The 24,019-nt window shown below is 58.8% G+C and overlaps 1 protein-coding gene across 6 annotated transcripts in view; it reads right to left on the bottom strand.

Moving 5' to 3' along the window:
• Window positions 1-24,019, bottom strand: part of NFATC1 (nuclear factor of activated T cells 1) — a 128,214-nt gene that overhangs the window by 59,354 nt on the left and 44,841 nt on the right. For all 6 annotated transcript variants that reach the window (XM_050768214.1, XM_050768212.1, XM_050768213.1 and 3 more), the window contains 4 exons: window positions 14,155-14,357; window positions 12,058-12,230; window positions 11,369-11,509; window positions 1,683-1,738 (listed from right to left, as the gene is read on the bottom strand). In XM_050768214.1, the coding sequence (XP_050624171.1) occupies window positions 1,683-1,738; window positions 11,369-11,509; window positions 12,058-12,230; window positions 14,155-14,357 (573 nt within the window). The remainder of the gene's footprint in view (window positions 1-1,682; window positions 1,739-11,368; window positions 11,510-12,057; window positions 12,231-14,154; window positions 14,358-24,019) is intronic.

The raw sequence follows: 24,019 nt of genomic DNA on the forward strand, positions 1-24,019 counted from the left end.
GACAGGGAGTGAAGGTGCCAGCACCACTCTCCATGGAGGCCAGCGACCCTCCCACCAACAGGAGATGACCTCAAGGCCCCTCCCCGGTGTCCTGTCCACCTGCCTCCAGCCGCCTGAAGGTCCCTCCCCAGTGTCCTGTCCACCTGCCTCCAGCTGCCCGAGATCGGCTCTTCCCTGCGGTTTCTGAACGGATCAGCTTCCACCTGCACACACTGAGTGGGTGCACAAGACTTCCCCGACCCCTAGGGACACACATTGCTGAGCTTGGAAGCACGTTCATGTCTTCAAAACCCCCTTGTGAGCCATGTGGTATCTTATGTTGGCCTAAAGATTTCTACTGCTTTTATACAACTAAATAGAACACTCAAAGAATCCAGTGTAGGGATCAATCCAACTGTATCAATAATAAGTAAACATCAGGTCGGACACAGTGGCTCACGCCTGTAATCCCAGCACTTTGTGAGGCCGAGGCAGGTGGATCACCTGAGGTTGGGAGTTCGAGACCTGCCTGACCAACATGGAGAAACCCCGTCTCTACTAAAAATACAAAATTAGCCAGGTGTGGTGGTGCATGCCTGTAATCCCAGCTACTCGGGAGGCTGAGGCAGGAGAATCGCTTGAACCCGGGAGGTGGAGGTTGCAGTGAGCCGAGATCACGCCACTGCACTCCAGCCTGGGCAACAAGAGCGAAACTCCGTTTCACAAAACAAAAACAAACAAACAAAAACAAACAATGAAACATCAATGGTCTACATGTGCCAATTACAAGACAGCATCAGAGAGGATCCAAGACACCACCAAGAAGATGTTGCCTCCAAGAAACCACTTTAAACATGAACACTTGGATTATGAGAGACACACGCAGCAGCCAGCACCTCATGGGAGATGTGGGAGCAGCGACAACTGTCCAGACAAAAGGTCATCTCCATGACTAGCCAATCTGAGGACGGTCATTATCCTCAGGCACCCACCACATGCACGTGGTGCCAGGGAAGCTGTGGCAGGTGACTAGGGGTGCTGGAAACGGCCCGGTGACAGCAGAAGCGTGACCCGGCCATGCGTCTGCCACGGCCCCATACACGTGCACCACCCGCTAACAGGCTGTGGCCAGTCGCGAGTCCGGGAGCCACGCCCAGGCTTTTGTGCCTGAGTCACCATCACAGGAGAGGTTGGTGCAATCGGCGGCCTCAGAGGATGGGGTGAGGAGTCCCCATGGGGATGCCGCAGAGCCCTGCCCTCGGTGCTCTGGGTCTGGGCAGGTGCTGGCCACGCCCCGGGAACTCAGCACAGCACCGACTCCCAGGGGCCTGCTCTGTGCCAGGTGACGGTGACAGCAAGGGGACAGCAAAGGGCGGGAGGGTCCGTGTGAGATGACCTTCCCTGGGCTGTCTCAGCACCAGGATGTGGGAGGCAGCCCTTGGCCTGCCCGGCACCGTCCCCAGCCGCCAGGGCTCTGACCTGACCCTGACAGGTTGGGTGCAGTACATGGTGCTTCGGCAAGTACTTGGCGATTCTGTTTGTTACTGGTTCTGTTACTCTATGCATTATTTTTATTTGTTTCATTTTAACAAACAGGAACCCCACCTTCCTGAGGCCCTGGGGACCCGCAGTGGCTCCAGCAGACCCCAGCCTCCCAAGCCCTGGGGACCCGCAGAGGCTCCAGCTGCGCCAAAGGCACTCACCGGCTTGCATAGGTCACGATCGGTTTTCGCTTCCATCTCCCAGACGTGGTGGCCATCTGGAAGAAAGGAGCAGGAAACGTCTGTGACTTTGTGTGGCGGGGAGCCCCCTCCCCGAAGCCCCCATGTGATCCAGACCCAGGGCCCTGAGCCCGGAGAGAGACCCCGGGAGACCCACGTAGGCCCATCCCAGGGCTTTTGTTGAGGGCAGCGCCTCAGGACCCATGTGCCCAGGCGGGGCCCCAAGCTCAATGCCAGAGTTCCCCTGGGAGCCTGGGGAAGCTGAGGACACGTGGCTCAGGGCTTGTTCTGACCCCAGCCCTGGGTGGGAAGGACTACAGGGCAGGGGCATCCTCAGGAATCTGTCCTGGCCCTGCATCTGCTGGCCTCTCACAGCCTCAGGACAGGTCACGGGAGGGTTTCTATGCCCCCGTCCTCTCCAGGGAGAGCAGGTGTGAGGGGGAGCAGGTACCCCATCATCAGAGCGCGTGCAAGGCATCTGTGCGTGGACCTAGGGCCCGGCTCTGCAGTCCCTGGCCCAGCCTCCAGGGATGCAGGAGGTGTGAGAGTGGCGACAGGGGGGCCGGGAGCTCCACGCCAGGGTGCGATGCCTGCTCGTGCTGGGGTCTACGCTGGTGGAAGAGGGCCTGGCCGCTGGGCCTGCCTCTGTGCAAAGGAACCACTGGGTAAATGCGAAAAGCCTTCCTCTGACAACTTCTTGCCCGTCAGGAGACAGAAATGCAAAACACAGGTATTTTTAGCCTTTCCCCAGTGGCCATTTGCATGTTTTTAAAAAATGAAAAGACTCCCAGAGGTGCAGTGAAAGGACGCGTTGTTCTCTCTGCTCCACGCCCGGCAGAGTGGGGACTCCAGGCGCACACGGACAAAGGCGGCCGCACCACAGCCTGGCCCCTCAGATGGGCTGAGTTTGGGGCAATTATCTCAAACTAACAGATGTCAATCTCCCACAGTCTCTTCCTCTCTTTTATCTTCTCCAAAATAAAGTCCGCACCCAAAATGAACAGTTACAGGTATACACACTTCAGTTTATCCTTACGCTCTCTCTCCAAAGAAGAGAACGTGTCTGTTACAAACCCTCAGTCACTGACAAATCAGACAAAATCTCCTTTTTCTCTGTTCCAGTGCCGGGCTGCTGTCTGCGTGGAGGGTGGAGAGAGGAAATGTGAGTCACACAGGACCCCAGAGCCGCCCAGCCGAGCCCCGGCCACGCCAGCCCGGGACGCCCGAGGTCCCCATGCAAATCACCCACCAGATGAGCCCACTCGACAGAGCCTGGCATCCATCTCTCCTCTGGGAAAAAAGTAACAGGGAACTAAAACATACGCTCAGTTGCGCTTGAAGGCATCTGAGTTTCACGAAGCAGCAAGGAGCTGGGAAGAAAGGCGTTTCCACCCCAGCACAGGTGCTGGTGACGGCGGATTCCCAGAAGCCCCCAGCCCAGATGCACCCGGCGGCTCAGAAGCCCCTCCACCCCCACTTCATAACAATCGAAATCACTCTGTGTGTAGCTAAGTCTTCGGGCTGTTTTAAAAACGACTTTTGGAGTTTTCTTATGACAAAGCCCATCTTTGGGGTGAAGCCCCGTCTGCACCCCACAAAAGACTGTGGTCCTCTGAAGCTCCAGGGCACCACAGGCTATGGTTTGCTCTCTGCCCAGCCCAGAAGCTCAGAGTCACAGCTTCAGCTTCCCCAGGAATTTCCCTGAGGCTGTGGAGGCCTTTGGCGCCAGGAAGGGGAGGGAGGTTGATGGTGCTGACAGGAGGGACACTGAGGCGCACAGGGCCAGGACGCTGCGTTTAATGACACCCCAAGGAGACACCATTTTTGCAGCCGAGGCAACACAGCCTGTTCCTCTCTTTATGTCCCGAGAAGGGAGAGGGACTCCAGCCGTCTCCCCATGGCCTCCTTCAGGCGGCTGCCCCACAGCAGTGAGTCCATGAAAAGCAAATGGAACGACGGCATGAAGGTGTCTTTTTCCTCCAGTGCCTCATGGGCCTGTGGGGAACCAGCCTTGCTGGAGCAGCCCCAAGGGGAGCCACGTCTGCGTGGCCAGCCAGGCCCAGCTCAGCACCTGCCACGGAGCAGCCTCCACCGCACACCTGGGAGCGCCCGCCCAGCAATCCCTGCGCAGGTGGGAGTAGATATGCTTAGACTTCCCCTGAAAGTGTGGGGAACCGACAAACATCCCTGCTGTCCTCAAAGACCCTGGCTGAGCCAGCGCCTGTGGCCTTCCCCCTCGGAGGCAGGGCCTCTCCCCGTGGTCTCCGACGTCTGTGGCTGTTTCACCGTCGACCAGGGTGAGGGTGAGGGCAGGCTTTCTGTTTCTGCTCAAGGCTCATAAAGTAACTCTTTCCAAGGCAATATATATTCACGGCCAGAAATGTCTGTCTAGCAATTGCTTCCAGAACAAGACAAAGCACTGAGGCTGCCGAAAGATGCAAATAACCTCGCATCTCAGGAAAGGAGACGCAGGGCCGCGTCCGGCTGGCGAGAGCATTGCCATGGAGGCTCCCGGCTCCGTGGAGGCCCAGGAGGGCAGGGCCGGCCCCCGCGCTGTTCAAAACCCAGCCCCTGGCAGGAAGGAAGGCAGCCGGTCCTGAAAGGGCCTTTGTGTTCAGCCTTATCAGAGCTCCGAGTCCTCAGTAGGAAACTGCCTGAGTGCAGGAGTAAAAATATTCCAGATCATTAGGGAATTCCCTGCAGTCTGAGTCATCGGGAGGCTTCCCTGCCACACCCGCGAGGTTTCCACACAGGCAGGCCTGCGGGCCCAGGAGCCTCCCAGACCCGCCAGGACCCGCCGTCTGGAGCCGGGCCACCCCCACGCTGGCGCTGACGCTGAGCCACTGTTTCCACAGAGAAAGCCACAAGGGCCACCAGTGGAAGCAGCAGCGTCCCTGGGTCCCATGGCGCCCTCGAGTCCTGCACCCTGTGGCGTCCTCCTGCCCCGCTCCCCGTGGTGTCCTCGTGCCGTGTGCCCTGTGGCGTCCTCACGCCCAGAAGCAAGCGTCCCCAGGGCATCTGTCATCCATCCGGGACTCTCTCTCAGGAGTCTGTCCCAGCCTGGCTCCCAGAGGAGATTCTGGAGAGCAAACAGCCACCCGGCCGCACTGCACATTGGCCTGCAGGGCCTCACACGGAGCCACCCTGTGACCCACAGCCCTTTCACGCCGAGGCATGTGCTCAGGCGACAGGCAGGCGTCCACACGGGACTCACGCACTGAGGTTCACGGTGGCTTTTCCACGATCATCTCCACAGGGTGGACGTGGCCCAGCACCATCGGCAGATGGGTGTGGCAGCCACATGGTGGGCTTCCCTCAGCCACAGAAAGACCCACGTCCCGATCCGCACCAACAAGGGGACCCGAGGACCCCACGCCCTGGCCCGCGCCAACGAGGGAACACGGAGGATGCCACCCTCCATGGAAGCTGCCAGGCACCGCAGCCGGCAGGTTGGGGTTCCCCAGCAGGGAGCAGCCAGACCAGGCAAGGCCAAGCGAGGGGGCTCTGGGGTGGTAGGGGCTGGGGGTGGGGAAGGGAGAGCAGGGGTGGGGAAGGGAGAGCAGGGGTGGCCGCTCACGAGCAAAGGTTTCTTTCTGGGGACAAGAAAATGTTCTGAAATTGGTGGTGGCTGCGTAATTCTGTGAAGCTACCAAAACCCGCTGAATTACACACTTTGGGTGAATTAAATGGTGTATAGATCACATCTCGATACAGCTGATAAAGAAATTAGACATCATGATCACGGGTGATATTGTCACGTGTGATCCCAAAAGGCCCGAGGAGGAAGAGGAGGGAGAGCAGCCACAAGCCCGGCACCCCCTCCTGTAGTGGGAACTGACACGATGCGTGGCCTCCCCACACCAGCAGGGCCCAGGCAGGGGGCGTCTGAGAGTCCCCCTAACGCTATTCAGAATGTGGCTTGACGAGAACCGTGGGTCGTCACTCAGTTCGAGGGGTCCTGGGCCATCTCAGGCCACTGAGCCATCCTCAGGGCCTGAAAAAGAGACGGGCAGATGTCTCCTCCCAGGGTGTGCCCTCCATGCCTTCCCTGTGTGGTCTCTGGGAGCACACAGAGAAGCCCAGGGGTCAGCCCGGCCACCTGCCCTCCTCCCAAAGATGCTGTGTGGTGATGAAGCGGCCCCAGCTCTGCTCTCGGAGCCAGCAGTGGCAGTGACTGTCCACACTCACAGGCACCCAGCAGGGTCACCTCTTCCCTGAAAACACAAATCTGGAAGATCTGCATTTGGCCTTTAAACTGTTGGACCAGACACCTCTGAAGATTTTGTCATTATGATGCTGCCTCCGGGGCTGGCATCCAACATCTTCAGGAGGCAACGGCTGAGCTGCTCTGTACGGGGACTGCCCACGCCGCAGACGCTGGAGCTGGGGACTCCTTGCTCATCCAGCCCCGTCAGAGGACATGCCATGGAGATAGATGCCACGGAGGCAGCCATCCCCCGGGTCCATCTCCCTCAGCCTACACCCCGCACAACTAAAACAGACAAGCCACAGACCTGCCTGGACTCCACCTCCCACCTCGGCCTGCTCCTCTGCCCCAGGCCAAGACCTTCCACGACGGACAGAGGAGGGACAGCAAGGCCTAAAGGGGTAGTGCCACTAGGTCTGCCGTATGGTGGCCCTGGCCCTCACCTCCTCCCCGCCTGCAAGAAAGAACCAGACCCCAGGAAACCGAGGAGCAGGGGTGGCTGAAGTGGGGGGGGCAGGCAGGGTGGCCAGCGGACACTGATGCCCCTCTGGGGAAATCGGGGCCTGCAGGGGCCTCAAGGCTTCCGCGACACCCCAGGGTGGGTGAACCACCCCGTGGCCTTGAAGGGACCTGAAGGTGAGCCCGGAGGGAGTGGCTTCAGGCCTGGGGGCTCCTCTGACCCGGCTCCCTGGGCAGACGGGAGGGTCCTTGCCTGGCGCTTCCTGCACCTGGATGACGTGGCCTCTGCCCGGGGACGTGCACCCCCCACTCGCCGTGGTGAACGTGTGTGTCCTGGCGTAGGACCAGCAGCTGCCAAGGCCACGGTGGTTCTGTGACAGCTCTGTGTCCTTGCAAGTGTCCTGCCAGCTGCCAGCTGAGCTTGGTGGCTGCTGGGTGGAGCCTCTGAAAACAATGGCCAGGTGCCTGTCAGAGCTTGTGGAAGACCCGGGAACCATGCTGGTCACGGTCCCAAGGCAGGGCAGCCTCGGAAAGGCCCGGACCTTTGGTCCCTTTATTTAAAAAATAACAACATACATTTGGCCCACATCTGGAGTCCTGACCCTCCCAGTGAGGTGGGAGGCAGAACCTCCGCCTGCCGCTGTGTGGAGAAATCTGGAAACCCGGCCTGTGTCTCCTGCAGTATGGCCAGCGCCTGCCCACAGGCCTGTCTTCTCCATGTGGTAACGTCCAGGGCCAGAGGATGAGGCGGCCGTGAGGTGGGGGCGAGCTGGGGTCCCACCATGTTGGGTTTGGGGGTTTGGGGCGAACCTGGCTGTCTGGGGTTTCTCAGGGGAGGGCTCTAGATGTGCTGGGCTGGGGCCTCTGGGAGGGGCCCGGGCAGCTGTGGGACTCTGGCTACTCGCTCCTACCACGCAGGCCCCCCAGACTCCCACATTTCTGTGTGTCTCCCTGTGAACCTGGGCAGGGCCCCCGGTGTGGTGGCTGGCACAGCACTGGGTTCAGGCCTCGGAGCTCTGGCACAACCTGTCTCTGCTTCCCAGGGGCCCCAGGCTGCCTCCGCAGAGGGGACCCGGGAGGCCACGTGGAGGGGCCCTGATTACCTGGAGATGCTGGCAGTCCAGGCCCCAGCTGGCCTGCCAGTCACGGCGGCCACAGAAACGACCACAGACGCAACCCGCACGGCCCCGCGTACTGAGCCCCGCCTGCTGCGCGATCGCCAGCAAACGGAGCGGGTGTTTTAACCCCTGGCGTTGTAGCGTGGCTTCTGCACGGCGATGACACCAAAACAGGCTTCACTGATGTTTTTGAAAAACGGCACCAGAACAGACGTGTGACTCAAGAAAAGGAGGTTGTTCAGCTCCAGCATTAACAACTGGCTCATGTTTGACGCATCCAAATCTCAGAAACTTGCGCCTTCTGTCTCATCTCAGCCAAGCTCCAGACACAGCCTGAACTCACGTTTCACGCAGGCGTTTTTCGGGCGTTTCATTTATGTTTCATTATGTGTCCCTCAGCCGCTTCGACGTTCACGCGTGTGCAGAGAAGTGCCTCACATCACACGTCGGAAGAGAGAAGCGGTGATCTTTAACGGGGGGGGGAGGGGAGGGGAGGGGTGCAGGTGTGAAGGTGGGGAGGGCAGGGGTGCGGGTGGGAGAGGGGGGAGGGGAGGGGTGCAGGTGGGAGAGGGGAGCAGAGGGGGTGTGGGTGGGAGAGGGGAGAAGAAGGGTGCGGGTGGGAGAGGGGAGGGGTGCGGGTGGGAGAGGGGAGAGGAGGGGTGCGGGTGGGAGAGGGGAGGGGAGGGGTGCGGGTGGGGGAGGGGGAGGGGTGCGGTTGGGAGAGGGGAGGGGTGCGGGTGCGAAGGTGGGAGACGGGAGGGGTGCGGGTGCGAAGGTGGGAGAGGGGAGGGGTGCGGGTGGGAGGGGGGGGGGAGGGGTGTGGGTGGGAGAGGGGAGGGGAGGGGTGCGGGTGGGAGAGGAGGGGGTGTGGTTCCCACTTCCTGCAGCTGAACCCCTACAGCCTTGAAAACTGAAAGGCTCCCGTAATGCTACGAGGAGCTTCTGAGCTGACACTCAGCCCTCGGCGCCCCACAGCCAACCTGCCTCCTGGACGAACATTCCGCACAGGCTTTCATCATCAGAAAACGTCGTTTTCCAAGGAAGCAGTAAACTAAGTCCCCAGAGAAAGGCTGATTCTGCCCCCGGCCTTTTGCGCCGCCCTGAGAGACCTGGGAGGAAGCTCCGTGGAGTGCAGGTTGAGACCCGAACACCCACCGCACTCCCGCCTGCTGGGGCTGGAGCTGGAGCTGGAGCTGGAGCATCCCGGAGGGACCCAGCACCCACGCTACGGCGAGCCATGCCCGTGCCCGCCGGTTCCCCACAGCGCAGCCCTGCTGCAGGGATTCCCTTCCTCAGGAGGGCCCAACACCAGCTTCTCCCAGCCTTCCAGGGCCGAGCAGCCGCTCCATCCAACACTTCTCAAAGTTCAGAGGTGCTGTGAACCCACGGCAGCTGAAGGGGGCCTGGCCGAGACACAGAGGCTGAGCTGGCCTGGACAAAGAGCTTCCTATGTACTCCAGAGAAGGACAGGGTGGAGCCGACCCCGGCCTGTGTCCAACATTCACAACAGCTACAACCGTCCACACCCTCAGAACGAGGACAGCCGACAGACACAGCGGCCCTTCCTGGAGAAGCCACTTCATCTGCCCGACTGACGGATCCTCGACACGAACCTCCCGAGCTCACTCACGTCCGGCCCTGGTTCCATCCGTGAGAGCAGTCGAAAACAGAACTTTAAACAGACCAGACGATCCCATCAGAAGACGAGAGGGCAATTGTGTTTTTAATTTATATTCAGTTTAGTGGTTTCTCCAAAAACAACTAGGAACTTGTCGCCAGGATGAGGATGTGGGGCCTTTTGCGGCTCCAACCTCTCACCGCACGTTAGCTCGTGTCATAAGTGACGGCTCCCGCCTGAGAAGCCCAAAGTAGAGAAAGAAAATTATGTGGATGTTTGTTCTCCGCTTTTGAAAACATGTGATATGCTAGTGTATGAATATGCAAATTATCTTATTTAACTATAAAGAATAAAATCACAAATGTGGTCTGGCTTCATCCCTGCAGTATTCACAGCTTCACGTGCTCTTGAGCGCAGCACCTATTCATTTATGGTTCGCCTGCTGTATACCAGACATCGGCTGATGCTGGGAGAGGGTCAGAGACCCACCCTGACCTCATGGGACAAGAGAAGGACATGGGCAGACAAACTGCCATTGCCTAGAAGTGTGGCCGCGGCAGCCGAGCTTAAGGGCAGAACAGGCAGCACCTCTGGCCTGCTGACCGCACAGCTCAAAGCGATGACGAAGGCAGGAGGGGCTGCCCGTGGGGGCGGCCGCATGAGACCAGGGCTGGTCCCGCATCCCCTTGGCTTCCGGCCCTCGGAAGCCAGTGGCTGCCCTTCCCCATGGCACTGTGGCACCGATTCGGCTAGTGCAATAACTCGGCTAGGGCAGGAGCTGGGGCACCTCTGCTGACTGCGTTCGGGGGGCGGGGCTCTGCCAAGGTGCCCAGGCCTCTCTGCACGGAAGAAACCACAAGGAGGCTGCTCAGGCCTGGGCTTTGAGAAGCAGAATCTGGGAGCCATGGTTCTGGCCAGTCTTGGCCCAAGCGCCTCCCTACACTGGGGGCAAAGTGTTTCTCTGCCAACGCATGGACACACACTGAAAGCTCTGAAGGGCAAATTATTTCAAAATTAGCCTCCTCCTGAGAAGGCACGGGGGATGCAAATGCCTTCCTGGTCACTGCCTTAGTTGGTTTTCTCTATAATTTAAAACGTGTTTTCCAATTATGCCCTGATTCTACAGAAAGCCACGTTAGACGTGAATGACCTCTAAAGCCTATTTTGATTGAAGCACTTAAGTTTCCGGCAAACTGTACAAATCAAGACCCCATTATCAAGGCTGAATGCCTCCGCGGTTTCCGGGGATCAGAGTAAGTGCAAAAAAATTCCAATTGGTAAATGTTAAAAAGAAAAAAAAAAATCACAAAACAGGCCCAGCAAGGCACCAGGAAGCCCCAAAACCAGAGAGCTCATGGCAGGCTTTGTGGAGAGCCAGGCCAACTCTGCCTGAACCCCCTCAAGGGCTGGGCTAGGGTCCCTGCACCCAGCCACACTGGTCCTCACTCTCCCTGCAACGCCAGGCTCCCGTCAGTGCAGCCCACACTGTTCACAGGCTCTTCTCGGAGCCAGCCAGGCCCTGCTCTGGGATGAGCGCGCTGGGGCCCAGTATCTGCAGAGAACTGAGCTGGGCCGGGAGCCACTTTGTGAGCCCTATCCCTGCAGGACAGCGTCTCCTGTGGGCAGCACAGAACCACAGGCGTGACGGCCCCAGGAGGAACATCATTCAGAAGATGCCCCCGCAGCTGTTCCGAGGTCAGCCCCAGAGCTTCCAGGCTGGGCCGGCACAACACCTACAGGCAGGGGTGACCCGGGCCCTCGGGGCACAAGGGCCTCACACACACCATGGCTGTAGCATTAAAGACCGCCCCAGCCCCCGCCATCTGTGGCACCCACACCACCCCTGCCTCCGACCCCAGGAATGCTGGCAGGAGGGGAAGGCCCCAGAGGGGAGCTCCCTCCTGCCCTGCTGCTGACCCCCAAAGTGTCCACTTCCTGCAGACGGAGGACCCCAGCAAAGCCAGCAAGCGCCTTCGCCCTCCTCTGCACGTCCTCAGCCCGCGGGCTCCCTCCGTGTCAGCGGCGATGTGTGTGTGGTGGCCCCGGCAATCAGCATCTACCTCCTCCCTTCAGCAGCACAGCTGTCAGCTCACACAAGAACTCACAGCCGGATGCAGCCACGGGCCACGCAGAGCCTCTGCTCTGTGCCACACCCCGTAAGCCTGTCCCGGTGACCATGCACAGGTGGGCCCTGCTCCACCGACTGGGAGCGGTTCCCACCAGCGCTGAAGCCCAGGCCGCAGATGACCCCTGGTGAAGAGCATACCTGGCGCTTTCTCCACGAAAATGACCTTGGAGTCCTGCAGGAAGTTGTGGCCGGACAAGACCATCTTCTTTCCGCCCATGACCGGGTAGCTGTCCGTGCTCTGCTTCTCCACCAGAGGCAGCTCCTGGGCCGAGCGCTGGGCTGCGTCAGGGGGAGAGGGGCGGTGAGGGCCTGTCCTGGGTGGGCGGCCCAGGGCACACGCGTGGCACCCAGCAGGTCACGTGTGAGCCCACCCACCCAGGGCAAGCACCGCCACGGCCGGCGGGCTGAGTCCTGCGGACGCCATTACTCCTAGGGGAGAAGCTATGCACATGAATCCTCATGGTCTCCACCTCGTGCTGAAGGCAGCATCGAAATATCCTCCTAAGACTCAGCCAGTTTCACTCAAATCACAGTCACCGCACAAATACGCAAAGGTCAGCACAGCGTGGGGGAAGCCCTGGCCCACACCGCATTCCCTGGCCATGCTCGAGCATTAGAGGAGCCAGAGCCAGGGGCCCCGGGAGGGCCACAGGCAGTAACTCAGCCGTGATCAACTCAGACCCCACATGGCCACACACTGTGGTGGGTTTGGGGGAACAGTTCAGTACCAAGTCTACACAAACGAAAAGCTGAGAGAGGGAAAGACAGCGACAGCATGTGGGACACCGACAGTTTCCTTCCCCTGCAGCGCGCGGGTGTCCACTTACAACATTCGATGGGGTTGGAGGCCACCTGCAGGGACAGCGTGCGGCCGCTGGGCTGCGGGACGTGAACACGGAACACCAGCCGTACCCGTGTGTTCTTCCTCCCGATGTCCGTCTCTCCTTTCCGAAGTTCAATGTCGGAGTTTCTGAGCTTCAGGATTCCAGCACAGTCAATGCTACCCAAAACAAAAGCCCACAGCTTTTCCTTCACTAGCTGACACGGGAGCAGAAAGGCCCGGCCCCTAGCCCCGCGAGCTCATGCCAGGGAGCTGGTCACTGTCCCTCCCCCGAGGAAAACAAGACCTTGAAGCCGCCAATGTGAGGCCCTTGCCTAGCGCAGAACAGAATCCGACGCCGGCACAGGTAAGAGGGGGCGAGCGGAGGCAGCCCCAAGAAAAGCGACTTCCACCTTCCCCTTCCCACCTTCCCCTTCCCACCGTTCCCTTCCCACCTTCCCCTTCCCACCGTTCCCTTCCCACCTTCCCTCCAGCCTCCAGCCCTGACCAAGTGGGTCCAGTCAGAGCTGTCCCGAGTCCTGGCTGCCTCTAGCACCCACGCTGGCCACGTACACGGGGATGTCACCAGAGCGGCAGAGAGCAGCCCAAGGGAGGGGCCGGAGGCACCTGCTGCTCTCTCTTATCTTGGAGTAGTTCCCAAAAAACTTGATTTATCAGAAGATGCTATTATTTCCACTATATTTAAAAGCCTTCATTTTTTGTGTGTAAAACCCGTTTCTTCTACGGTTTCATATAATCTCTTTTAACTTAATAATTTCATTCAAAATCAGGCTCCAGTAAAACATTCCATGTGTATATTCTCAATGCACTAAAAAGCAGTATTTTTAAGTTAAGAGAATGAGAATAAACAGAGACACCCTGACCACCCTTGAGTGGGCAGCGAGCACCAGGCTGGCGTGCGGTCCTGGCTGTGGGCGTCTCCCGGCCAGCCTTGCTGCCCCACATGGTGGGGTGAACACAGCCGCCAGCGAAGCCAGGACATTTACCGCGGCTGCGGAACACAAGGTTTGTTCTCGAAAACCACCTGACTGTGCCCTGTCTGCAGGAAACTTGGATTACAGCTCTCCAGGCACACCCAGGGATTCCGAATGAGCTCCCAGGTGCACACATTCCCCCCAACACTTGAAAAGCCAACGTGGAGAGAAAGCGTTCCCTTTGTTTCTGACTTAGAGGCTTTGAGTCACTTATTAAAATGCCTGACGTGGCCCCTGCCGCCATCCCTTACATGCTGTCCCTCCCCGTGTGGGGCTCCTCCCCACTCCTGCAGCCCCAGGACCTCTGCACCCACCCCCGGGGCTCCACCTGGATGGGGCACCCCCCTACGGCTTCGCCATCACACGGGCTCCCGGCCTGCGGGTCACCCTCGTAGGACGCCGTCCCTGCCCTTCGGCCCGGCTCTATCCTGCTGGTCTGCACGTTCCAGCCATCCCAGCTCAACCTGCGCTCATTCACCCATAGACGTGTTTGTCATCTGTTCCCACCATGGTACCATGGGAATCTCTCAGGGACCAGCAGTCCTCTTTCCTGGCTGCCTTCACAGGTCAGGGCCAGCGTGCCCAGCACAAGCTGGGATTAAGCGAGTAAGGCCTTATTTGGAAATTACATGTTTTGTCCTCGGCTTACTAAAAAATTCACTTTTAAACAAATTACAGTGCCAAATTAGACTCAGAACGTCAGCGCAGGCCTATCCGTGTTGTCCGAACCTCCTAACGTGATCCGGATATGCTGACTGCTTTAATTTTTTGATGCTCACGTTTTAACCATCCTTCTCATTACAAAACTGCTGTATTCAGAAAGAAACGGGGGTCCTGTTTAGGAGCTAAATGCGGAGGGAGGTATTTATAGCTGCGTATCTGAGATATTACTTTAAGTGGCAACATACACAGAGCTGAAACCCTAGAGAGAAGCAAATCCATTGTCAAAAGCAAGAGTGAGGTTTACTTACTGGCTGTTAAACCAAGAGTGTCCTAGCCACGGAGCTTGGAAGTGCAGGGGGCCGGCCAGACCCCCCAGGGCCGGGAGGAAGGCACACCCCGCCCACCGCCCCCGCCAGAGGTCAAAGGTCGAAGGTCCCCGCGCTTACACGGCTCGCATGCTGTTCTCCGGAAGGAGCGGGATCTCCAGGACTTTGGTGTTGGAGAGGATGGCCTCGTGGCTGGTGGTGGACACGGTCTTCCCCGTGATACGGTGCACCTGGTAGAAGGCGTGCGGGCGCAGCAGGCGGTCGTCCGCCGTCCCGATGAAAAGCTGTAGCATCAGCGGCTCACTCTCCAGGTAGCCATGGAGCTGGCGAGAGAAGAGGAAGCACCACTCAGCACCCAGAGTGCGGACCCCTGGGAGCCACCGAATGCAGAGAAAACCTGCAGTGGGTTCGAGGCCTGCGTCCCCCTGTCCTACCCACTTTGCATTTTTCTGCCATATCATACTGGTGTCTTTGTAAAGCAGATTAGAAAATGCTTTGTTATCCTAATGGACCTGGGCACTGAGGGTTAAGCTTTGAACACACCTGTGGCCACTTTCAAACACACACACACGTATGCACACACCTGCACACATACTTGCACTCTCACACGTGTGGGCATGGATGTGCACACGTATGCATCCACACATGCTCACTGTGTGTGCCCACGCCGAGGCCACGGTGAAGCTGTCCAGGAAAGCTGAGCCCTCGCTGAGCCACGGGCAAGGCTTGCTTCACCAGTAAATCCAGATGAGACCCTGCAGGACACGACCCATCTTCCTGTGTTCCATTAACCTGGAACTGGGCAGCGTGCAGCTCCCACTCCTGACCAGGGATGCCACACTGTGTGCACACACACGGCACAACGGGCCTCGGGCCCCAGCACCCTTCCTGATGGCTCCCTGCACCTCTCCTCCGGCAGAGGCAGGGGAGTAGGGGAGTGCTCAACACCGTCCTGGCAGCTGAGCAGAGGCAGACGCTGGCGGCAGACACTGCCCAGGGCAACCGTGCATGGAGGTGTCTATCGGCCGCACCACCCTGCAGAGCCGCTCATGGCTTCTCGGCCGGCGCCGTGTGTGTGAGACTCAAAACCCACATCACTGGGATAAGACTCTGGCCAAATGGAGCAGCCCCCGTGCTTCTGCCAGGACATGGGTGGCCGGGCCCCGCTCCCGCCTCTGGGAAGGTCTGCGCCTTTCGGCGGGGCACACGCGTGTTCAGGACCAGCTGTTCTGAGGGATGAGTTGCTCATCGGTGTCTGAGAGGTAAATGCAAGGTGCAGTGCTGCTGCCTCTCACCCTCCTTCTCCGTACCATGGAGGCGTGCTTCCGCCTTCGGCAGTGAGTCGTTTTTAGAAATGTTTGTTTTTATCTTTAACGCTCCCATTTACAATCACTATAGTGTGATTCTATTTGAAAGAGGCCGATTTGGTTTGGAACACGAACGTCTGATTCTCAAAGCAAGCACACAGGCCTAGAGAGAGGCCGCAGGAGTCAAACCCTTTGCACAGTGGGGCCTCCCACAGGGCCCCTCGTTCAGAGCGCCTTCCCTTCTGCATCCCCCAAGTGGGGCCTGATGGGCACCAGCCTCAGAGCCCTGAGATTAATCAGCAAAATCTGTGCAAGGCCCGTGGCAACACCCAGCCCCGGGAACCGCTCATCCTGGAACGCGTCAACCCCTCTGATCACGTTTGGAGTCGATTTTCTCACTAAACTAACTTTAAAATCTTTGACCACCGATGGCAACTGCAGCACTACCACCATGTGAAGGCTCCAAGCCCGGGCTCCTGCAGGCACGTTCCAGCCACAGGAAAATGCGGTATCTGCCCCCACCACGCAGATGCCTGCCGCCCACTCAGGGCCAGCAAGGCGGGGGAGAAGGTTGGGGAGCCCGAGCCGGGGGCTGCTCCTCAGACTGCAGGGTATGGAGGATTCTCAGATGTCAGTGGGCAGAGGGGAGATGGCCCTGCAGGGGCCCGGGCAGGCAAAGAGGCAGCCCCTGCTCCGTGGCTCCAGCTCAGCCTCAGCCTCAGCCTCCGGGTGGTCACCACAGTAAAGAACAAACCAATCTCACTGGTAGCTGAACTCAGAGCCCCCCAGGGAGGAGGCCACAGTGAAGCGATGGCTGCTGTCACCAAGGGCCTGACCGTGAGGCCCAGACTGATGGGCAGGGCCTGGGACGCCACGTGAGGCCGAGCTGGGACCCAGGCCCCGGCTGAGACATCGAAGGGGCGTTTGGGGTCTGAAGTACAAAAGCCAGAGGCTGAATGAAGGCATCACGTGGGAACACAGTGGGGAAGCCACAGACAGGGACGAGGACACAGCCCCGATGTGTCAGATGCCCACAGGAGTCTCTGCACCCAAAGCCACCAGCACCCCATTCCAAAGTGATTACAGCTAAGACCACGTAACTCCGCAGAACAAGCCTTTCTTTCCCTTTCCACTGCAGCCCCCTCTTCCCGCATGAATACACAAGTGTCTCCACAGTCAGGACGGGGGACGCTGGGACCTGCCTGTCCAGCCCTTAGTTCCTCGGAAGACAGACTCCAGCCTTTTGCCAAATTAATGAACTTCCTGAGATACCTTAACTCTCTGTAGGATTCAAACACCTTTATGATGGGAAATGTAAGAAGAGAAACAGAGATTAAGAGGCAGATTCTGCCACACAGTATTCCATTTTCCGAGATTTAATACCTAAAAATTTAATTTACATAGAAAAAATGTAAATGAGTCTCTGACCAAAACCACCTCTGGGGGTGGGGGAGGGGCGCCTGGGCAGCTCCGAGGGCCTGGCCAGGGTCACGTGGTCTTAAACTACAATTTAAAATTCCCCCAGGATCCCTGTGGCAGTTCTCTGATGGTGTGTGGAATGCTGTGAATTTGGCGTATGACTGTATCCTTTAAAAAACATGCCATTTCAGTGAAAATGGGAATATTTAAGGTGTAACCTGGGAGGTAAACATCTATTATTTAAAACATGAAGTTCATTTTAAGAAAAGTAATTTAAATACGTCACGGGCCCCACTGCACGGGCTTTCTGCCTCTGGCACAGTACAGAACCTGTCAGAATCCTATTTATAAAATTACCTGTCACAACAATGACCTCCCTTTGCCTGAACCTTAACTAAACAAAATGTATTATTCTACTGCTGAGGTGTAAGAGTTTCTGAGTTTCCTACACATTAAAATGTTTGTTTTTAGCTCCTGTGCTGGCCTCAGCACTTACAAGGTAACATGACGGGTAGAGGATGATCGAGGCCAAATGTATTCAATGCGGAACTCAGCTGTGCACACGCAGGGGAGGGAGGTGTGGGGTGGACAGAGGCAGCTCACGACTAGGAATGTCTCACCCTCCGCCCCATAGTCTGAGCTGCTGCACAGAAATGGAGCCAAGGCGACCTGGAGTCAGGCTCCTCTCCGGGCAGGGCACAGGAGCAGCTGTCAGCCTAAAGGGAAATTATGCATTTAGGGCCTACAAGTAAAACCTGCATTTTTCAAATTGCCCCAAGGAAGTCCCCACAGGGACAGAAAATCTGGCTCACAAACCGGTTTCAACCCCGATTCCCCCCACGCTGCGTTAATTTAAGAGATTGCCATGCTGTGTGGACAGCGCCTAGGGTCCTCTTTGCAGCCCTGGAATCCTCATCACCCACAACAGCAGCCAGAGGTGACACTTCCAGGTGAAGCCCACGGGGCGCCTTGCGGGGCTGGGCCTGGGGCCAGGGGCCAGCGAACCAGGCCGGAGAACACGTCCCTCATGGGAGGACGTCCAGCCACATTATCCACCAAAGCACGAGAAGGAAGGCATCAGAGACCCCGTGGCTCCACCCTCGGTGCAGGGGCCTGGCCAGGATGACATGGCGGCCACTGCTGCAGAGCCAGGTGTTCCTGCGGGAACGAGGCCCACCTGACCCACAGCACGCCCGTCTGACCTATGGCCACGGCACAGGCCCGCCTGACCCATGGCACAGGCCCGCGTGACCCACGGCACAGGCCCGTGTGACCCACGGCACACCAAAGCAGATGAGGCAACAGCACAGGGTACTTGTAAAAAAACCCAATTTGATGCTTCAGGGAGACTTTACTCAAGATACCAGGAAAAATACAAACAAAAAGTAAAAGACATCAAAAATGGAGCCAGTAGTCGAAGGGAGCAGGCTAAATCCGAGGTCGGTGGAGAAGCAGGACGCGGCCCCCACATCCTCCCTCTCCTTCCCCACTTTTCTCAGCCAGGCCTCACCTGCCAAAAGCAGGACAGGCGGGGGCTGCACGGCTGCCGGTGTGATTTCTGTGCTTGCCAGGACTTCGGGCTCTGGGGTCCACAGTGACATTCCAGGTGAAGCCGCTAAGAGACAGCCACGCTGCATCCACTTCCTCACCTGCTGGCTGTGTGGTGTGCAGAAGCCACGTGAGTGTGGGCGTGTGAACCAGAAGTGTGCGTGTGCAGGCATGTGTGGCCACGGGGGTGCCTGTGTGTGCAGCGCCGGTGTGATCTACCGGGTGGTCCATGAGCAGTGCTTCCCTGTAAACCGGCCCAGACCTGGCTTTAAGGGGAGCTTCACCTGCCGGACGCCCTGGCCTGGCCCTTTCAGATGCAGGAAAGGGACTGAGGGGCCTGGGGTCTCCCTCTAGAGCAGTGTGGGCTTGGGGTGGGCGGGGGAAGCCGGGGTCTCCCTCCAGAGCAGTGTGGGCTCAGGGTGGGTGGGGGAAGCACACAGCCTGGCCCCGCATGCCTCTCGTCCTGGTTCCCAGTGTGCAGAGCAGAGAAGGACCAGGGGAGGAACGCGGACACCATGGCTGGAGACTCAGGCCTGAGCCAGGAGTCGGGGCAAAGCGTGGTGTTCTCTGAACACACGTGTGCATGTGTCCACACACACATGCACAGCCACACTGGGAAATGTGCACACACCCCACAGAGTGTGCACGCGCGCGCACACACACACCCCCCACACGTGACAAGCCTCTGACCCACTGGCACCAGCTCACTGCTCTCTGGGAAGTTCTAGAAAAAAGTTTTTTTCTCCTTTTAGGTTTTATTTCTATCTGTCTGGCCACAGTTGCCAGCCTCCTGACAGACCCAGAGTGCACGAGAGAGGCCTCCAGGAACCCCACAGCCAACCCTCCCTCAACCCTCCTGGGAACAGATCTCGGCCTTGCAGGAGCAGGGCCAGGCCGTCCCGACCCCCAGGTACCACAAACCTGGTGCCGTTGGCATCATGAGCCCTGGCATGGGGCGCCAGGTACCAGGACCCACAGCAGCTTTCGCCATGTGGCACAGCCCTTCCCAGCGAGGGTGGGCAGACCAACACCTCAGGGCTGGGGTCTGTGGGCAGCCTGGGGAAGGGGCCTTGTGCCTGGCAGTGCCGGGACACCTGCCCAAGGCTGGGGGGACAGGACCAGGATCGATCGTACCTTCCCTCCCGCAGGTACCATCGGCAGGAGGATTCAAGGGAAGTGTCACGTGCCCGGCAGGAACCGAGGCAGAGGCCGGGCAGTCCTGACCCCACAGGCTTACTGCACGCTGAGGCCTGAACAACAGAGGCTACATAGCAAGCCCGCTGAGTGGATTCTCACACTGGTGAACGCACAGGCACCGGCTGGGAAACTAGCTCCTCCCTCCCCATCCCTGAGGGACAGCTCCACGCCCCTTCCCGTGACAGGGGAATACGACGATGCGACGACGCCTCCGTGCAGTTTCCTGCACGAGAGGCCCCGGGTGAGTAGTGGGCGCTGCCCTCACTACCATGCCTGGTAAAGGAATCTATCTGCAGAATCTCTTGAGTGACCGATTCGTCTTCCCAGCTCTCAGGGCTATGTGTGCATGGGCCCAAAGCAAGCGTGTGCATGACTGTGTGCGTGCAGGTGTGTGCCCATGTGCGCGGGTGCACAAGCCAACAATACTGAGTTCACACCACGGAGTGTCACCTTAATGCTGGGAATCCTTCCCGTGAACACAGTTGCTTTCCTAGTGATTTATAGATCGTGTTCAGATCCATAGGTAAAACTGAATTTGTGGCTGTAAATCAAATCTAAAGGGACTCACAGCCCTGCATAGGGACCTTCCAGCCGTGATTGAAAAAGTGCACTCAGCCACAGGCTTGGTCTTGACCGGGAAGGGCTGTTTCAACATAAAAAGTCTCTTGGGGTTTTCGGTTTTCAAAAAGGGGCAGGCGGAGCTGCAGGCCTGCCAGGCTCTAGCTGAGTGCGCCCCACTCGCTACACGGGAAGCTCTGGTGTGTCCCCTTCCAAACACAGCTGTTGCTGTCTGGGTGGGAGTGGGGAGAAAACTCGGGTTTCTTGATGCTCAGAGCTGAGCTCCGGGCTGGGGCCCCAAACCTCCACCTGACTCCAACCAGATGACCTGCAGGCTACGGCAAGGCCCGGACCACCGGAGCAGAAGCTCCCCAGGAGGGGCCCAGCATGAGCACCAACAACCGCACGCTGCTGCAACCACCACCCGCGGCTGCCACCGCACGTCTGTGAACCAACATCATATCCCCACTCCAGAGAAGCAGTGCTGAGCTGCAAGGGCCTGTTTCCCGGACCCGGCTCTCCAAGGTGCCTTGGGCTTTCTTCCCAGGTCCCTACTTTTCTAGCCCCTTCCACTGACTTTGGAGAAAGATTATTCAAACCAGAAGCCCAGAGAAGGTGCTGGAAGGATGTTGAGCGGCACCCCCGGAATGGACACGGCAGGAGCCTCTCTTCTGGGAGACGTGGTGCCCGTGAATGGCAGGTGCGCTGTCACCTGCACAAAGGCAGCCGAGGTTGCTAAGCAGGACCGACGTCGTGGCGAGGGTGGATGAGGTGGGGAGGAGTAAGGCCGCCCGGCCACGCCTGCGGGTCCCTTGGACGCGCCAGTCTCCACACATGTACGCGGGTCTCCACGTCTCTCTGGGACAGCAGCCCCAGAGGCCGTGCTTGCCGTGGAGAGCTGGTGCCCTGCCCCGCCGCCTTGGCCCACCGCACTCCCCACCTGTGCCTTGCAGGGACCACCCTGCCCCACCAGTGCGCTTCCCGCCTGGACCTGGCAGCAATGGCGCTCGGCACGAACCCCAGACTCACCAGAGCGAACCCCAGACTCACCAGAGTGCCGACAGGGCCGCGGGGCCAGGGCACCGAGGTGGAGGGTGCAGGGCACCAACGCAGCTGGAAGCGCCCGGAGAAGAGACAGCCACGCTCACTTCGGCTGAAGAAGATTCTGCCCCGAAATACCACATTTAGATTTAATTAAATCTAATCAATCCCCACTGAGAAGCCTCGACCTTCTATGGAGGAAGAATCACCTAAAATGGAACTCCTGAAACAGGCAAGTGGGAAATGCCGCGACCCCGCGACCCCAGGCCAGGAGCATATAGAATCCACGGCCCACGGCCACGAAGGGAGAAACGGCAACCTTCTAGAGACATCCGTGCCACTGAGAGTCGCGTCGCCCGACACCAAGCGGCAGGAGAGCTTGTCCTTTGTCAGAAGCGAGGTGGTTTCCGCTCAGAGCCTCCTCCGACTCTACCCCGGCAGGGCCTGATGGGCTCTGGGCACAGCCCACCCACAGCCAGGGTGCCCTGGCTGATCTCAGGGAGACATGTCAAGGAGCTGGCAGGGTGGCCTGAGGACGGGCAAGCAGCCCCTGTTCATCCTGCCTCCCTGACAAGCCCTCCCAGCTCCAGAATGGCCCCCAAGCCTGCTGGTCAGTGGCTCAAACACACCAAAACTGAAACCATGGGGGAGAAAGGCCCAGGAGCGCCGCCCGCCCAGCAGCCATGTGCACCTCCAGAGCCCAAGAGCTACACTGACACTCAGTCCAGACACACAGGGATGAAGGGCCCGAGGAATCCCGGGGTGGAAGAGCCACCATCCAGCAGCACCCCTGCCCCTCCTCTGGGGCCCGCACCCCACAGTGCCACAGCCCTGCGCTCCCCAATCTCCGGGTGAAACCTATTTCCCTAGAACATGGCCTCGGGGAGCCTCACAGGGTGAGACCTGGCCAATCTATGTGCTCCAAGTGCGGACGATGGTGTGTCTCAGCTCTGCAGGGCCCAGGGGCCGTCTGTGCTGTCCCCAGCAAAGCACCTCTGTCCACAGACAATGCCCAGTGTCCTCCCTGAAGGCGGGGGGTATGGCTTGAGGCAGGTCCACGGACAGGAGCCAGGCACAGATGGGCACACATCCACGGACACTCCCAGCCGCCACTCCCACATCTGGCCTGGGCAGGGCCCGGGCAAGGAACAGCCACCAACATCACAAAGAAAGCAAGCAGCCGTCCCACCCAGCAGCTCCTCAGAGGAGTGTCTCTGAAACCATGTCTCGTTCCTCTTAGAACCGACACTGACACAGAAACCTTGGACTCCAGAGCTAGTCAGACACAGCAGGGCACAAACCTGGGAGGCTTCAGAAATGGCTGCCACCCTCAGCACTGGGCAGCGCAGCCAGCAGCTGCTCTTTCCCGGGAGAACCCAGCTGGGTCACAGCCCCAGGTCCTTGGAGAAACGAGCAGGGACCTTCCGTGGCCAACATCACCTGCAGTCACTGGACACCTGCTGGGTGTGGCCCAGGGGCACCATGGTGTCTACGGGGAAGCAGGGCCCATTGCTCAGGCAGCGAGGAAGGACCAGGCCCCACACGAGAGCCGCTAGGGTGCCGTCTCCCCACCGGGTGATGGTTGCCACAGGTGGCCGCTTCTCATGTGGTCTCCAGGTGATGTGTCCACCCCTCCTGACCCACCTGCACCAAATGTGGGTTTTCTGAGGCTGGGATACAGTGTGTCCCAGTGAGTGTGCAGACCCCTCTCTACCTAGGAAAGACCACTGGGAGCCCCTTCTGTGCTCCTAGGAGTGGTCACTAGTAGCAGCTGTGCCACAGCCCACGTGTCACCTTAAATTTCCCCAAAGCACCAAGAAGCCAAAGCTCTGAAATTACTAATAGAAGATTGAGGAGGCTGATGGTCTGGGCTTAGGGACGCTCATGTGTCTCGTATTTCCTGTCTCAGCTGCACACCCCCTACTCCAGCGGCCAGGCCTGTCAGGAGACCCAGGCCACATTTTTGCCACTTTTTCCAGGTGGCGCAGCTGTGGAATGGTAGTTAAAAGTCAGTGTCACAGACCTGCCAGAGGCCACATGCCTTCCCTGTGCCAGTAAATCTCCACAAAATTCCACCCATTTTCTGAAATATTGTCATGACTGTTTTAAGCAGTGAATGGCTGGGCCGACCTCATTCCACGTTGCTCTCCTGACATAGCGAATCTGCCCCGTGAACACCCTCCCAGCAGCACCGCGCGTCTGTCCCCATCGCTCGAGACACAGCCCGTGGGCTTTGCTTTAGGGAAGAAATAAATGGTGAATCCTCGTTCATCATAAAAGCTGACACCGTATCTCAGGGTGGCTCGGGCTTCAGCACTGCGCTTCTGAGAGTTCTTGCTCCTGGGAACACACACACACAGCCCGACAGCAACCACGTCTGCTCTCCTGGCCGCGTGCGCTGCGGGAGCAATGGCATATGTGGAACTAGGAAATTCCCTGTGCGTTTATGTGCTTGGCAGGCCAGGGAAGGGACAGTCATTTGCCCTGAAATTTTGCTGAAAGAGGAGAGGGCTGTTGTCTAGGTTTCAAGGCAGACCCATAAAAAATTAATCCGTGCCTCTTGCAGGCCTCCGGCGTTTGGCAGCAGCAGTGCCATGGCGTGCGGTTTTGTGGTCAGACCTGCACTTTAGTTTCCACCCCATGGTGTCCTCCCTATGCGTGGGCCTCTGCGGGACTCCCTGGGCAGGGCCAGAGCGGCTGCTGTTGGAGGCTCTGCAATAGCACAGCTCCTGGTGGGGCCTCGGAGCTCTGATCAGGTAACAGTGTGTCCCAGCAACCACCCTCCCGGGCTTTCCCATATAACAGCCCTGCCTGGCAGGGGACATGGAGAACCAGGAGCTCCTGTGTGCGGCAGACCACTTAAGAAAGCGTGGATGAGGCCCTGCGTGGAATAGTGTGTGCGTGGTCATCTGTCC

This window comes from Macaca thibetana, chromosome 18 (assembly GCF_024542745.1).
Source record: "Macaca thibetana thibetana isolate TM-01 chromosome 18, ASM2454274v1, whole genome shotgun sequence".
Lineage (NCBI taxonomy): Eukaryota > Metazoa > Chordata > Mammalia > Primates > Cercopithecidae > Macaca > Macaca thibetana.